Here is a 17,605-nt window from a genome sequence, read left to right as displayed (position 1 = left end):
TTATGTGTATCGTTGGGATTATGTTTTGCAGTGTGCATTACTTTGCATTTATCAACACTGAATTTCATCTGCCATTTTGTTGCCCAGTCTCCCAGTTTTGAGAGATCCTTTTGTAGCTCTTCACAGTCTGCCTGAGACTTAACTATCTTGAGTAGTTTTGTATCATCTGCAAATTTTGCCGCTTCACTGTTTACCCCTTTTTCCAGATCATTTATAAATATGTTAAAGAGGACTGGGCCTAGTACAGACCCCTGGGGGACACCATTATTTACTTCTTTCCATTCTGGTCACTGACCATTTATTCCTACCCTTTGTTTCCTATCTTTTAACCAATTACCAATCCATGAGAGAACCTTCCCTCTTATCCCATGACTGCTTACTTTGCTTAAGTGCCTTTGGTGAGGGACCTTGTCAAAAGCTTTCTGAAAATCTAAATAAACTATATCCACTGGATCCCCCTTGTCCACATGCTTGTTGACCCCCTCAAAGAATTCTAGTAGATTGGTGAGACATGATTTCCCTTTACAAAAAGCATGTTGACTATTCCCCAACAAATTATGTTCATCTATGTGTCTGACAATTTTGTTCTTTACTATAGTTTCAACCAGTTTGCCCGGTACTGATGTCATGCTTACCAGCCTGTAATTGCCGTGGTCGCCTTTGGAGCCCTTTTTAAAAATTGGCATCACATTAGCTATCCTCCGGTCATTTGGTACAGAAGCTGATTTAAATGATAGATTACAGACTACAGTTAGTAGTCCTGCAATTTCATATCATCTGGTCCTGGTGACTTATTACTGTTTAGTTTATCAGTTTGTTCCAAAACCTCCTCTAATTACTCCTCAATCTGGGACAGTTCCTCAGGTTTGTCACCTAAAAAGCATGGCTCAGGTTTGGGAATTTCCCTCACATCCTCAGCCGTGAAGACTGTTGTAAGGAATTCATTTAGTTTCTCCACAATGACCTTATCGTCCTTGAGAGCTCCTTTAGCATCTCGATTGTCCAGTGGCCCCACTGGTTATTTAGCAGGCTTCCTGCTTCTGATGTACTTTTTAAAAAAAAATTGCTATTACTTTTTGAGTCTTTGGCTAGCTGTACTTCAAATTCTTTTTTGGCCTTCCTAATTATATTTTTACACTTAATTTGCCAGAGTTTATGCTCCTTTCTATTTTCCTCACTAGGATTTAACTTCCACTTTTTAAAGGATGCCTTTTTGCCTCTCACTGCTTCTTTTACTTTGTTGTTTAGCTACGGTGGCTCTTTTTTGGGTCTCTTACTATGTTTTTTAATTTAGGGTATGCATTTAAGTTGAGCCTCCTATTATGGTGTCTTTAAAAAGTTTCCATGCAGCTTGCAGGGATATTACTTTTGGTGCTGTACCTTTGAATTTCTGTTTAACTAACTCCTTATTTTTGTGTGGTTCCCCTTTCTGAAATCAAATGCTACTGTGTTGGGCTGCTGTGGTGTTTTCTCCGCCACAGGGATGTTAAATTTAATTATATTATGGTCAATATTACCAAGCAATCCAGCTATATTCACTTCTTGGACCTGATCCTGTGCTCCTTTTAGGACTAAATCAAAAATTGCCTCTCCTCTTGTGGGTACCATGGCTAGCTGCTCCAAGAAGCAGTCAGAAGCAGTCATTTAAGGTGTCACTTTTACAAGCTGAAACAGTTCAGCAGTGTTATCACAAGAGTGAGGGAATGTTGTATAGTGGTTAAAGCTGAAGACTGGCAGTCAGGACTCTTGGGTATATTCCTGGCATTCCCACAGTCTTGCTGTTTGATTTGTACAAGTCATTTAGTTTCTCTGTGCCTCACTTTCCTCATCTGTAAAATGCTACTTTATGGAGGATTTGTGAAACCTACAGAAGTGCGCTGAGTTCTACAGAAGTACAAACATATCATTAACTACTAAAGATTAAAATCTCATTTAGTGTCAAGTGATGAACCATGTCAGGATGGGGGCTTGTAGTTGAGGACTTTAACAGTGAGAGGGAGATAAATTCCTGAACTCAAAGGTCTGCATATGTTCAAACATTTTTAAAAATAGCACAGACTAATAAAAGTGCAGTAATCAAAAACTAAGGAGTGACTCTGAATGGTAGAAATTGAAAAAGCAATTATCTTGGACATATTGGAAACCCTATGTAATGGACGGTTTCAGAGTAACAGCCGTGTTAGTCTGTATTCGCAAAAAGAAAAGGAGTACTTGTGGCACCTTAGAGACTAACCAATTTATTTGAGCATGAGCTTTCGTGAGCTACAGCTCACTTCATCGGATGCATACTGTGGAAACTGCAGTAGACTTTATATACACACAGAGATCATGAAACAATACCTCCTCCCACCCCACTGTCCTGCTGGTAATAGCTTATCTAAAGTGATCATCAAGTTGGGCCATTTCCAGCACAAATCCAAATTTTCTCACCCTCCACCCCCCCCACACACACACAAATTCACTGGAGTTTACTTTTTTCCCTCAACAATCATTACTGGATTAAGTGTTGTGTTTAATTATGTCATGGGAAATGTAGTAGTTCTAAAGATCAGATTTTCTTGTTTTGAAATCTCTGCTTCGGTTACTTTATTAAACAAATTCATTTATCAAGCAAAAATGTAAATACATAAAGTTCATAGTTTTTATATAAGGAAACTAATGAATATCAATTATATATGAACTTCAGAATGTAATATGACAAATTACTAGTAGTTAGAGACTGATTTTTGGACCTGCAACAAAATAGTTCTTTCTGTAATTTCCACCATTTAGAAAGAGAGAGAATGAAAAAATATTTTTCCAATCATCCTAATTAATTTCAAATAGGAAAATTGAATGTTAGTTAACTGAATGTTGGGTTGTATGTCATATTTTGGGAATTTATCACCTGCTTTAAAGCCTTTTGCCTAAAGTGAATTCTGGATTGTTATTGGCCTTCTGGCCAAGATCATTTGCCTTATTTTCCATTTCTTTGCACCCATTCATTAACACCTGTTCACAGTAAAATATACTGTATATACTTGTTCATAAGCTGAATTTTTTTTGTAAAAAAGGGAAGCATAAGAGAAGGGGGTCGGCTTATGAACGGATATAGAGATGGGGAGAGGTGGGACACACCCCTTTCCCCCCAACAGAGGGGGCAAGGAGAGGGAGCAAAGCCAGAAGGGAAGAGGCAGGGCCAGAGTCTCTCCACTTCTGGCCACGCTGCTCTCCCTCCAGCCTCCGAAGCAGCTGCAGCTCTGGGTCTGGCAGGCTGCAGCCGCACCGCCCAGCCCGCCAGAGCACGCTGCGGCCGTGCCATCCGGCCCAGCCCGCTGGAACATGCTGCAGCTGCGCTGCCCCATGTGGCCCCGAGAAGCATGCTGCGGCCACACTGCCCAGCCTGCCGGAGCAGCTCCGGCCAGGCCAGAGACATCTTCCCCTGGGCCTCCCCAGATAAGGTGGGAAGGGATGGGATGGAGAGAATGTGGGGGTCCCGGGCTAGGGGTGGGGTCATGTGGGGGGTGGTCACAGGGGTTACTCCCCTGATTCCCAGCTTCTCCCCACAAAAAAATTTCCCCAACAGTTGCAGTCCTGGCCCTTCAGGGTAAGTAGCTGGAGTGCCAGGACACTTTGTTTACTTAGGTTTACCTCCCTGCCTGCGGACTCTCGAGGTAAACAAACCATCTCAGCCCGCCAGCGACTTATCCTGATGGCCCGGGAGCCAAAGTTTGCAGACCCCTGAATTATAGGGTCGGATTATGAATGGGTCATAAAAATTTTCCATTTTTACTTATCCATCTTGAGGGGGGGATCGGCTTATAAACGAACCGGCTTATGATCAAGTATATACGGTAACTAAATCAGTTATGATTCCATGACTAACGTGTCTGTAAATGATTCTGTGGTACTTAGCTGGAGAACAGACAGTGATCCGGAGCTTTCCCATTGCATCTATTATGAAGGAGAAGAAGATTACTATACAGAACCAGCTGCAACAGAATATGCAGGAAGGACTTCAGATCACCTCAGCATCATTTCAGGTAGAATGGAGTGCTTTATTCTTTATACTTTGTAAAACACCTGAAATTATGATCTCATCAAAATAACCTGCTGCAACTAACACCCTGACCCCTGGGAGCGGCTAAATGTCAGCCGTTCCTGGTGAAGTCAATGGTATTGGAGGTGTCTCAGCATCTCACAGGAACCCGGAAGTGCTTTCCTACGCGCACACACTGGAGCATAAATGGTTTTCACTGCCTTTTTCTCTCACTCCTCACCCCTCCATTGGACCCTGTGGAGGACAATCTTTGGGTCCAAAGTGTCTGCTGAAGAGCAAATTGAGTCTGGGCAGGTCAAAACACATGTACATCAAATCTCCTCCATCCCTGTGGAGTTTATCTGGAAAAAATAAGCTCCCTGCCACTCACCAGTTTGTCTGGGTGGATCCATGGCAGGAGGAAGTGCATAGTAGCACAGTTGAAATGGAGTCTGGGGCATCACTGTGGTCGAGAGCTAATCCAGAAGCACAGGGCCTCTCCATAGGTGGCTCTGACCTTTGGTGGAGCCCCACAATCTGTACAGATTCCTGAAGATTTACCAGTTTAGGGACAGGCCCCAGAGCCTATTCTTCAGAGGCATGTAGAACAGGACAGTTTGGAGGGATGGGAATCCTCTGGAGATTTTTTTCCCCAGAGTCAGGAGCCCCCTACAGTAAATTTAGTCTATGAGGTAATCTGGCCTATGATGAGTCCCTAAATGAAGGGAAGTGGAATGTAAGGTAAAATCTTCAAGAATTGTAATCAATAGAATTAAAATTATGTAATGTGGGGCTTCAAAACATGAAATGTTTAGCTAGATCTGGTTACTACTACAAAAGTTCATTACTTTGTTCAGGATAAAAAAAAATCACAATTTGATAAAATGGAGAGTCTTTCATTTAGGAATATGTCACCAATTTTTTCTTCTTGGTGTTTTGAATAGGCACTGTGTAACATAATTTTTATCTCAGATACATTATTCTATACAAATGAATGGATTTAATTAACAATTTAAGGAGTCGCTCTTATATGCCTTTCAAGTAGAACAGTAACTGTGAGGCCTTTTGTTTTCCAAAGCCCTTTTTGGAGACTAACAGTAACAATAAAATGCCTAACATCCTTCAGTAGTATGCTAAATGCAGACACAACTCAAAGTTTCTGGTTCTGGACTCTGGTCAAATATAATCTCTGCTTTTGTTTAACATAGTTTCGTTTTAGATTATAAAAACAAAACCAACTAGCAAAAGGTTTACTTTCTGTTCCTTTTCTAACAGCCAGAGTTCAATATTATATGAAATAGACCCCTCTCTGCTTTGTGTGTTAATTATGATTATCGAAGGAAAATGGCTACAGCTATATTATTTTAATGTATTTAAAATGTCATATCGGGGTGACCCCTAAATATTCAAGACCTCATTTCAAGGAGGTCCTAGAACAACAGAATTATTAGCCATTTGGAGAGAAAATACGAAAGTAAGTGAAATGAAAATGAAGGATCAGATATGCCTTGTGTACAGCAAACAAGAGACATATAAACAGTAACTTCATCTTGGGACTTATAAAATAACAAATACGTCAGAAATGTGTATTTTGCTTACCCTCACCATGGGAGTTCTTTTTGTCCCTTTTACAGACCCTCATTTTCCCTCTCCTTTATTACTCATCCTCAAGATATAAGAGCTGCCCATCATCCCTCTGGCTAAGAATCATGGGACAGGGCTCCCTTTAAACTGTATAAAAGCCATATTTTGACTGGGAAGAGAGATCAGTGTAGATAATGCAAAGCACTTCCTTTTCCAAGGGTCAGATTTGGTTATCATGCTTCGCTACTAGCACAGTTTTCTAGGCTTTGCAAGGTGAGGAATGAATGGAATATAGAAGAATAGTTGTGGTAATTTTTAAATACTAAACTTTTATAGTATAGTGAAAAGAAAAGGAGGACTTGTGGCACCTTAGAGACTGACCAATTTATTTGAGCATGAGCTTTCGTGAGCTACAGCTCACTTCATCGGATGCATACCGTGGAAACTGCAGTAGACATTATATACACACAGAGACCATGAAACAATACCTCCTCCCACCCCACTGTCCTGCTGGTAATAGCTTATCTGAAGTGATCATCAAGTTGGGCCATTTCCAGCACAAATCCAGGTTTTCTCACCCTCCGCACCCCCCCCCCACAAACTCACTCTCCTGCTCAGTTTGTGTGTGTAGTTTTTTGGAGGGGGGTGAGGGAGTGAGAGAACCTGGATTTGTGCTGGAAATGACCCACCTTGATTATCATACACATTGTGAAGAGAGTGGTCACGTTGGATGGGCTATTACCAGCAGGAGAGTGAGTTTGTGGGGGGGGGGGGCGCGGAGGGTGAGAAAACCTGGATTTGTGCTGGAAATGGCCCAACTGATGATCACTTTAGATAAGCTATTACCAGCAGGACAGTGGGGTGGGAGGGGGTATTGTTTCATGGTCTCTGTGTGTATATAATGTCTACTGCAGTTTCCACAGTATGCATCCGATGAAGTGAGCTGTAGCTCACGAAAGCTCATGCTCAAATAAATTGGTTAGTCTCTAAGGTGCCACAAGTACTCCTTTTCTTTTTGCAAAGACAGACTAACACGGCTGTTACTCTGAAATAGTATAGTGAGAGAGTCTTTAAATCAGAGTGTCATTTTTTTTTTTACCAGTGTTGTCCTGTATATCCTCAAGGACCTGGCCCACCAGAACTCTTCCAGCCCTTGCCATCCCATATAGCAAAAAAAATATGGCTAGTGTTTTAACTAGTGTAGAAACATTAGTGCAAAAGCTACTTTTTTAGATTTGCTCAGATGTTTTGTCTTAATTTTACGGGAATTGCAGATACTACAGAGTGGAGATATTTTGGCATTAGAATATAATATTAAAAAATAAAGTAAAAATAGATAACATGAATTGCCATAATCAGTAACATATACATATTTCTATTTATTTATTAATATATTATTTTACTTCCTTTGTGGGATCTTTTTCATTTTCTTTGATCTCAAAAGTTGCCATATTAAATTATTTCCAGTCTCTAACATGTTGTTATGTCTTTTTATTTGCAGTTAATTAAAGTAGCATTTGATGAGGAAGTAAGTCCTGAAGTGGTAGAAATATTTAGGAAACAGCTAATGAAGTTCCGTTATCCCCAGTCCATCTTTAGCACCTTTGCTTTTGCAGCTGGGCAAACTGCACCGCAGATAATCTTGCCAAAGCAAAAAGAAAAGAACACTTCCTTTCGGTAAGGTATACTCTATTTTTCTTTAATAAGAATTTATTATTGATATTCTTGTTTACTCTTAGTCCAGTGCATTGAATTCTGTGTCATTTTTGATGGCTTTCTAACATTGCAAGTTCATTTAAGTAGTCCTCAATAAAGCTGAATTGACTAGCTTCTGTCAAACATGTTACATAGGTATGCCAAACAAAAGCTACCTAGTGTAGAAATATATATGAATTTGGTAATAAAAGTGTATAATTAGCCTGTTGAACTACTTGCCATAGGAAATTATGGAAGTAATTACTGTAATAAGATTCAAAGCATACAATCGGGCATTTATATGAATAACATCTGCAGTTATACTAATTCGATGGCAACATATAAAGAGGCTCCTCATACTTCAGAGTATGGATTGGCCACCAATATAGGTAAAAAGAAATTTACACTCATGGGATGGTATTGTGCAGTTGTTCTAGTGATCTGTAATATAGAGTTTGGGTTTTTTAGTCTTCCTTTGAAGCAGGTCCAGATAACCTGCATTCAAGAGTTTTGAGAGAGCTGGCTGAGGAGCAAACTGGATGATTAATTTTGATTTTTAGTAAGTCTTGGAATACTGATGTATTTCCAGAAGGCTGGAAGAAAGCTAATATTGTTCCAATATTTTAAAAAGGTAGAAGGGATGATCTTGGTAATTGTAGGCCCAGGCAAGATAATGGAGCAGCTGATACAGGACTAAATTAATAAAGAATTTAGAAAGGATAATATAATTAATGCCTTGGGTTTATGGAAAATAGATCTTGTCAAACTAATTTAAGATAACAAGTTTGGCTGATAAAGGTAATAGTGTTAATCTTTAGACTTCTGTAAGGCTTAGACTTGGTACCACAGCAACATTTTGGTTGAAAAACTAGAATGATATAAAATTGACATGGCACACACTAAATGGATTAAAAACTGGCTAATTGATAGGTCTCAAAATGTAACTGTAAATGGGAAATTGTCATTGAGTATGTGTGTTTCAAGTGGCATCCCACATAGATCAGTTTTTGGCCCTACTCTGTTTAACATTTTAATCAGTGACCTGGAAAAAAACCTAAAATTATCACTGGTGAAAATTATAGGCAACACAAAAATTGGGAGAGTAGTAAATAAAGAAGAGGGCAGATCTCTCTTTATAGAGCGATCTGGATCACTTGGCAAGCTGGGTGTAATCAAATAATATGTATTTACTACAGCTATATATAAACATATACATGTAGGAACAAAGAATGTAGGCCATATTTACAGGATGGGGGACTCTATTCTGGGAAGCAATGACTCTGAAAAAAATGTTCAGAACTGCTGGAATACTGCATCCAGTTCTGGTGTCCACAGTTCAAGAAGGATGTTGATAAATTGAAGAGAGTTCAAAGAAAAGCCACGAGAATGATTAAAGCATTTGAAAACATGCTTTATAGTGATAGATTTTAAGGAGTTGAATTTATTTAGCTTAACAATGAGAAGATTAAGGGGTGACTTGATCAGAGTTTATAAGTGGCTACATGCGGAACAAATATTTAATAATGGGCTCTTCAATATATCAGAGAAAGATAAAACATGATCCAGTGGCTGGAAGCTGAAGCTCAACAAATCAGACTGGAAATAAGGTGTAAGGTTTTAACAGTGTGGGTAATTAATCACTGGAACAATTTACCAAGGATCCTGGTGAATTTTTCATCACTGACAATTTTTAATTTTGATTGGGTTTTTTCTAAAAGATATGATCTAGCAATTATTTTGAGGAAGTTCTCTGACCTGTGTTAAACAGGAGGTCAGATTAGATTATCACAATGGTCCCTTCTGGCCTTGGAATCTATGAATGTTATACTCCATTATTAGGCACCTTACTAAACTAGGTGGATTATTAGCCTGTTACAGAGTGGCAATTCATGTGTTTTACAGAGTGGCAATTCTATTGATTAGTGCCTTGTTGGCTCAGTGGACTAGAATCCCAACATAGTTCTGGAGAACAGAGATGTTTAGATTTCTGTTTTCATGCCTTCTGTCTGTTAACCAGGAAGATTTATTTGTTATATTGCCAACAAAAGTCAAAGCTGCAAACAGAAGATAGTTGTTTATTCTCTACTATTGGACACAGTTGGCACAGTGTTGATACATCACATTCTCCTAAATCCCAGGACTAGCAATTTAAAATTTTAGGAGCCCATTTTCTGAGGTCCTGAGCTCACTTTCCTTTCTTGAAATTCAATGAAAAATTGTTAAGCATGCTTTGTGTGGGTGAGAAGATGCATCCTAAAAGTGTATTTTGGTATACTGACACAGATATTGAATATTAATGAGAGTTTAAGATAACTGTTTTATTATACTGACATTTTGAGATCAGGCATTGTTATTTATTTCTGAATTCTAGCACCTTCTCAAAAACAATTGTGAAAGGAGCCAAACGTGCAGGGAAGATGACAATTGGTCGTCAATACTTATTAAAGAAGAAGACAGGCACAATAGTGGAAGAAAGAGGGAATCGTCCAGGCTGGAATGAAGAAGATGATATCTCTGGTAAAATATTTTCATATTATTAGATGAGCTTATGCATCCACTAAAATACACTGACCTGTCAAGAGATTCTCAAACAGTAATTAATCGGGAAAAGGGTCTATTTCAGATATTAGACTGAAAGGTTTCAAATGTCATCACTTGGTGAAGACTTTGAACTTTTATTATTTTCCCAGGTTTGTAGGAAATAAGGGAAAGCACAAGCTTTTAACTTAGTTTATTTGCAGAGGAAATTTTCAATTTTATATCCTTTTTTAAATCACCAAACTGTGGTCAGTACAACTTTGTTTACCACCCCATACAGCACCCTGAAGTAGACAAGGATATAGTTGGCTAACAGCATTAAGGCAAACTCAGCAGCATTCATGTACGGTATTGTTAAACAGTTTGTCATGAGCCATTAATCTAGAGTGGTGGAGTCTCATTCTAAAAAAGGCAGGTGTAAGGAAGAAGCAAATAGCATAGGTTCTATCAACAGATGTGAAGGTATAAAATGAGGGGATTTCTTCAATGAACAAAAAGTATTACATGTGAAAATATCACACTTCCAGATTTCAATGGAAAGTATGTTGGGGCTGAAGGCAGAAAGTGTTCGTTTTATTTTGGTTTTTTTCTAAATAAGTCCGTTTCTAAAATGTGCTGCTGTCACTACAGAGAGAGGTAATGTCTTTTGTTGAACCATTCTCTTGGTGAGGGAGACAAGTTCAAAAGCTTATCTCTCTCACCAATGGAAATTGGTCCAATAAAATATATATTTCTTATATCCTGGGACCAGCATGGCTACAACAACACTACATACAACTGCTGTCACTACATCCATTTTTTCCTAATCTGGATCAATGCTACTATAAAACATACCACTAGAGGGAACCAGATTCTCCTATACCTAAATAGGTATTGTTTTGTCACACCATTCCTCACTCATTTACTATTTCAGATAATGAAGTGTATCAAAAATTAATTGTTTCTTAAAAACATCACACAAGCCAAATATTTCCTATTTATCACAGCACTGGTGTTGGATATATATAGGAAAGATTACAAGTAGGAAAAGGAGATCTTTTTTTCCCTTTCTTTTGTTTTATTTTTAAAATACTTTTTTTCATTAATAAAATGATTGAACTGATTGGTAAGTGTGAGTGGGACAAAATATGCGGATGTATATAAAGCTCATTCCTACTGAACTCTTAAGCTTGGCTCATTGTGAGCTCTCAAAAAGAATGAACAAAGCCTTCTAGGAAAAGGCTAAAAATACCTAATGCTCTTCACTCATCTGAGGGAGAAGGGAAAGAAATCAGAGGGAAAATGTCCACACATTAGTCAGAAATAACTCTCCTTGCGTGAAAATCCATATTCTTCTTCGGTCCTTGTCCACATAGATTCCATTTGTGGTGTGTGTCCACTCCCTGCGCTCAAGCTCAGATTCTTTGGCTAGCAGTGTCCGCTGGGGTTGTGCTTGCACTCTCTGTGTCCTGCTGCCCGGAGTGCATAAAAGGCAGGAAGTGTTAGTAAGTTTAGTGTTAATGGATTAATTGTTAGCTTCTCCTCTGCCCCCCTTTAAAAAATGTTTTAAAAATGCCTTAGTTTGTGAGGCTTCCTCAGTACTGGGTTCCAACCCTGATGGCTGAACTGGAGTCTCCTGGTTTTAAGAATTGCCTTTCTTGTGATGTGGTGATGCCACTTAATGATGGACATTTTCAGGTTGTTCAAGAAAGCAAAAGGTGAGCAAGGCTTGGCTTAAACTTCAGCGAAGAGTGTAAGTCGGTAGTCTCTGAAGGTCAGCACACCCTTCTCACCATGTTGTACTAGACTGGAGGCTCAGACACAACAGTTAAGACCATGGCCACATCTGTTGCCAGGAGGAAGCCCTTGTGCTTGATGTTTTCTGGCATACCTAGAGAAGTACAAACAACCATAGAATCAGATTGAAACCAAATTTCAAAATGTCAAAATTTCCCATGAACCAGAAATTCTGAATATCAGCCAACTCACAAGCAGCTTTAAGATCTCTGGGAAGTAACCACATCTGCACCAGACCTACTCCAAGCAGAACTACTATATTCAGCAGAGGGGCCAAAAAAGAGATACCCTTTGTCTCCTCTTTGTCAGCCATTCCCTGCAACAGCTTGAAGGCAGCTGGTTTGATGCCTTGGTCAGGAGCCATTTGTAATACCTAGAGGATCTTTTTACTCCTCTTCTCCTTTTGGAAACCATTTACTTTATTTTCTCAGCACCACAGACCATTGGGTCTTAGAGATCATCACGGTGGCATATTCCATACAATTTCAGACCCTTCCTACCTCCCATCTCCCTTCCCCATCCCTTTTCATGGATCCCTCCCACAAGAGACTGTTATAGCTACAAATGGGATCACTTCTAAGTCTTGAAGCAATGGAAGAAGTGCCTGTAGAATGCAGAGGGAATGGGGTTTACGCCCATTATTTTCTAATTCCAAAGAAAAAGGGAGGCTGGTGCCCAATTCTGGATTTAGAGCAAGGTATTTAGCTATCCCAAGTTCCGGGTGACAGCACAAGCCTCTACTGGGAAGAATTAGTAGGGGAAGCAAAAGTGGATCGGAACCTGGGAGGCAGTGACCATGAGATGGTCAAGTTCAGGATCCTGACACAAGGAAGAAAGGAAAGCAGCAAAATACGGACCCTGGACTTCAGAAAAGCAGACTTTGACTCCCTCAGGGAGCTGATGGGCAAGATCCCCTGGGAGAATAACATGAGGGGGAAAGGAGTCCAGGAGAGCTGGCTGTATTTTAAAGAATTCTTATTGAGGTTACAGGTACAAACCATGCCGATGTGTAGAAAGAATAGTAAATATGGCAGGCGACCGGCTTGGCTTAACAGTGAAATTCTTGCTGATCTTAAATACAAAAAAGAAGCTTACAAGAAGTGGAAGATGGGACAAATGACCAGGGATGAGTATAAAAATATTGCTCGGGCATGCAGGAATGAAATCAGGAAGGCCAAATCACACCTGGAGTTGCAGCTAGCAAGAGATGTTAAGAGTAACAAGAAGGGTTTCTTCAGGTATGTTAGCAACAAGAAGAAAGTCAAGGAAAGTGTGGGCCCCTTACTGAATAAGGGAGGCAACTTAGTGACAGAGGATGTGGAAAAAGCTAATGTACTCAATGCTTTTTTTGCCTCTGTCTTCACGAACAAGGTCAGCTCCCAGACTACTGCACTGGGCAGCACAGCATGGGGAGGAGGTGACCAGCCCTCTGTGGAGAAAGAAGTGGTTCAGGACTATTTAGAAAAGCTGGACGTGCACAAGTCCATGGGGCTGGATGCGTTGCATCCGAGAGTGCTAAAGGAGTTGGCAGATGTGATTGCAGAGCCATTGGCCATTATCTTTGAAAACTCATGGCGATCGGGGGAGGTCCAGGACAACTGGAAAAAGGCTAATGTAGTGCCCATCTTTAAAAAAGGGAAGGAGGAGGATCCTGGGAACTACAGGCCAGTCAGCCTCACCTCAGTCCCTGGAAAAATCATGGAGCAGGTCCTCAAGGAATCAATTCTGAAGCACTTAGAGGAGAGGAAAGTGATCAGGAACAGTCAGCATGGATTCACCAAGGGCAAGTCATGCCTGAGTAATCTAATTGCCTTCTATGACGAGAGAACTGGCTCTGTGGATGAAGGGAAAGCAGTGGACGTGTTGTTCCTTGACTTTAGCAAAGCTTTTGACAGGGTCTCCCACAGTATTCTTGCCGGCAAGTTAAAGAAGTATGGGCTGGATGAATGGACTATAAGGTGGATAGAAAGCTGGCTAGATTGTCGGGCTCAACGGGTACTGATCAATGGCTCCATGTCTAGTTGGCAGCCGGTATCAAGTGGAGTGCCCCAAGGGTCGGTCTTGGGGCCGGTTTTGTTCAATATCTTCATAAATGATCTAGAGGATGGTGTGGATTGCACCCTCAGCAAGTTTGCAGATGACGCTAAACTGGAAGGAGAGGTAAATACGCTGGAGGGTAGGGGTAGGATACAGAGGGACCTAGACAAATTGGAGGATTTGGCCAAAAGAAATCTGATGAGGTTCAACAAGGACAAGTGCAGAGTCCTGCACTTAGGACGGAAGAATCCCATGCACTGCTACAGACTAGGGACCGAATGGCTCGGCAGCAGTTCTGCAGAAAAGGACCTAGCAGTTACAGTGGACAAGAAGTTGGATATGAGTCAACGGTGTGCCCTTGTTGCCAAGAAGGCCAATGGCATTTTGGGATGTATAAGTAGGGGCATTGCCAGCAGATCGAGGGACGTGATCATTCCCCTCTATTCGACACTGGTGAGGCCTCATCTGGAGGACTGTGTCCAGTTTTGGGCCCCAAACTACAAGAAGGATGTGGAAAAATTGGAAAGAGTCCAGCGGAGGGCAACAAAAATGATTAGGGGACTGGAACACATGACTTATGAGGAGAGGCTGAGGGAACTGGGGATGTTTAGTCTACAGAAGAGAGGAATGAGGGGGATTTGATAGCTGCTTTCAACTACCTGAAAGGGGGTTCCAAAGAGGATGGCTGTAGACTGTTCTCAGTGGTAGCAGATGACAGAACAAGGAGTGATGGCCTCAAGTTGCAGTGAGGGAGATTTAGGTTGGATATTCGGAAAACTTTTTCACTAGGAGGGTGGTGAAGCACTGGAATGGGTTACCTAGGGAGGTGGTGGAATCTCCTTCCTTAGAAGTTTTTAAGGTCAGGCTTGACAAAGCCCTGGCTGGGATGATTTAATTGGGGATCGGTCCTGCTTTGAGCAGGGGGTTGGACTAGATGACCTCCTGAGGTCCCTTCCAACCCTGATATTCTATGATTCTATAAGCCCCTGCTTAGATCCCCCGGAATGGTTTGCAGCTGTCAGCCTCCAAGTTCCCTACTTTTACATAACAATCCATCGAGCTCATTAGAATTACCTGAGATTCCAAGTGGGAAATTCCTGTTATCGATATAGAGTTCTTCCATTCGGACTACCAGCAGCAACAAGGGCATTCACCAAATGCTGGGCACTGGTGGTAGCTCACTTGAGAAAGCAAGGAATCCAGGTAGACCATACTACCTCAACGATTGGTTTATTCTGGAGAAATCACACAGCATGTGACCAGCTCCAATAACCAAATGCTTCAGCTTTTCACTGCCTGAGGTCTCAAAGTCAACATATAAAAGTCAGCATTAGTACCAATCCAGAGGATACAATTCATAGTCTACAGCAGCAAAGGTTTATCTGCCTCAAGACAGATTCAACATCATCATGGATTTCATCAACCATTTACAGGCTCATCCTCAAAGTTCAGGACAAGCATACTCCAGACTTCTAGATCACATGGCCTCCTGCACTTACATAACATAGTATGCCAGACTTCACCTAAGTCACATGGTTGAAATGTTTGTATCTTCCCAAAAGATATTTTAGTCATAAAGGTGCAGGTCCCCCAGAAGTCCTATTGTCATTAAACTGGTAGAAGGACTATCCTTTTCCCCACCGTTGTCATCTAAGACACTAGTGACAAATGATTCCACACGCGAGTTGGGACTTCACCTGGACCATCTCCAGGCCCTAGACCTTTGGACTCTTGAGCACAGGTCCTAAGGAAGCCTGCAGCTGTGATGATCATGCTGATATTGGCTTGGCCAAGACAATTCTGGTTCTCAGACGTGATTAATCTATCCAGTACGCTTCCCTCTTCCAGAGATAATCTCCCAGAACAACAGGTAGATCCTCCATCCAGACCCTGATTCATTACACTTGACAGCCTAGATGAAGGCTAGCAAACCAGCATTGAGAGGAGTTGCTCTGCAGAGGTCCAAAGTCTGTTAATCCACAGTAGAAAAGACTCTACTAGACCTGCATATTTGGCAAAGTGGAGAAGATTTGCTATTTGGACCCAGCAACATCAGTTAGCTCTATTAGACACTGAGATACGTGCTATTTTGTATTACCTTTTATTGCTGGAAAATGTAGGACTGTTTATAAGCTCTTTAAGAGTACGCTAGGTAGCTAGCCATCCCTCCCATTCTGGATCACCCAGCATTCTCCCAACCGACAGTAGCTAGATTCCTTAAGGGCCATATGCACCTGTTTCCCCCAGTTAAGAAGCCTTCCCCTGCTTGAGATCTCTAACATAGTCATAGTGGGATTGATTGCCCACCCTTTTGAGTCTCTAGCTATGTGCTCACTTTATCATTTATTCATGAAGATTGCCTTCCTTGTGGCAGTAACGTCTGCCCAAAGGGAAGGAGAAATATAGGTATGTATTACTATTACTGTGACTGGTGCACAATATACTATATTCCAGGGGTGGCCAACCTGTGGCTTCAGAGCCGCATGCGACTCTTCAGAAGTTAATATGTAGCTCCTTGCATAGGTGCTGACTCCAGGCTGGAGCTACAGGTGCCAACTTTCCACTGTTCAACCTCAGGCCCTGACCCCACTCCACCCCTTACCCCAAGGCCCCGGCCCCTTTCTGCCCCCTCCCCTGAGCCTGCTGCACCCTTGCTCTTCCCCACTCCATCCCAGAGCCTCCTGTACACTACGAAACAGCTGATCGCAGCCAGCAGGAGACACAGGGAGAGAGGGGGAAGTGCTGATCTGCAAGGCTGCCAGTGGGCAGGATGTGCTGAGGTGAGGGGGGCTGCTGATATATTATTGTGGCTCTTTGGCAATGTACACTGGTAAATTCTGGCTCTTTCTCAGGCTGGCCACCCCTGCTATATTCCATAAGGATAAGGTGGCCTTTAGACCTCACTCTAAAATCTTGCTGAAAGTAGCCTGACTTCTATCTAAGTAATACCTGAATATCTAGTACCAGTATAGCATTGTCTTTTTTCTTATGCCCCACTCCAGCCAAGGGGAAGCCATACTGCATACCCTGGATGTGCTTAGGGCACTATCATTCACTTTCAGGAATTCCCCAAGATTATTTGTAGTTTTCATAGGTAGGATGAAGGGACTGGCAGTATCTGTCCATAGGATATCTAACTGGATTTCCAGTTGCATCAGAGTATACTGAGCTAGCTAGTTTAGATCTGCCAGTTAAGATTATCGCCCACTCCATGAGGACTCAGGCAGATACTGTGGCTTCTTTAAGAAGTGTACCAATCTTTGAGATCTGTAGGGCACCTATGTGGGATTGGGATCCAAAACATTACTCCCTTGTAGAAGCATCAAGAACTGAAAACCACTTTAGCAGAGCACTTCTTCAAGTTATTATTCAAATAGACTCCAAGCACCCTTTTCTTATGTGCCAGATCACTGCCTGTGAATTAGTGTTCTGCAATCTGACCAAACCTGATAGGGCCCAACTACAAGTGTTGGGTTCAGGTTGGTTTGGTTGTGAAAACAACCAAACCCACTCAGGCTCAGGTCAGATTGGCTCACCTCTTCCTGCCCCACGGGGTCGGCACAGGTGGGTGCCCTGCTGGCTGCTGCCACCTCGCTGAGCTGTGTGTGTTCAGCAATGCGTATACTGAAAAGTTGCAGCGCCTCTCAGTCTGCAGTGTACGCAGCTCCTGTGGCATTGGCCCCACTGGCAGGAGAAGGAGAGCAGACCTCTCCTGTGAGTCACCAAAAGTGGAATCGATACAGACAAGCGCTTGAAGAAGAAGAAATGGTTACTTACTTACACTAAATGTGGTTCTTCAGCATATGTTGCCCACAGGTATTCCATGTCCAACATCCTTCCCCACTACTGTGGAGTGCTATAACAGCTAGATTCTGTATTGGTGAAGGAAGTGAGGGACTATTTGGCCTGCTTCACCCTTTACACCCTTGGGAGGCAGGCATTAGAACACTTCAGGCA

At 41.7% G+C, this 17,605-nt stretch overlaps 1 protein-coding gene across 6 annotated transcripts in view; it reads left to right on the top strand.

Moving 5' to 3' along the window:
- Positions 1-17,605, top strand: part of SBF2 (SET binding factor 2) — a 559,107-nt gene that overhangs the window by 462,673 nt on the left and 78,829 nt on the right. For all 6 annotated transcript variants that reach the window (XM_073347556.1, XM_073347555.1, XM_073347560.1 and 3 more), the window contains exons 23-25: positions 3,895-4,022; positions 7,104-7,279; positions 9,669-9,814. In XM_073347556.1, the coding sequence (XP_073203657.1) occupies positions 3,895-4,022; positions 7,104-7,279; positions 9,669-9,814 (450 nt within the window). The remainder of the gene's footprint in view (positions 1-3,894; positions 4,023-7,103; positions 7,280-9,668; positions 9,815-17,605) is intronic.

The sequence above is a fragment of the Lepidochelys kempii genome, chromosome 6 (assembly GCF_965140265.1).
Source record: "Lepidochelys kempii isolate rLepKem1 chromosome 6, rLepKem1.hap2, whole genome shotgun sequence".
In the NCBI taxonomy this organism is placed as follows: Eukaryota; Metazoa; Chordata; order Testudines; family Cheloniidae; genus Lepidochelys; species Lepidochelys kempii.
Note: the sequence above shows the minus strand (reverse complement) of the source record. Positions and strands in the feature narration are given on the sequence as shown.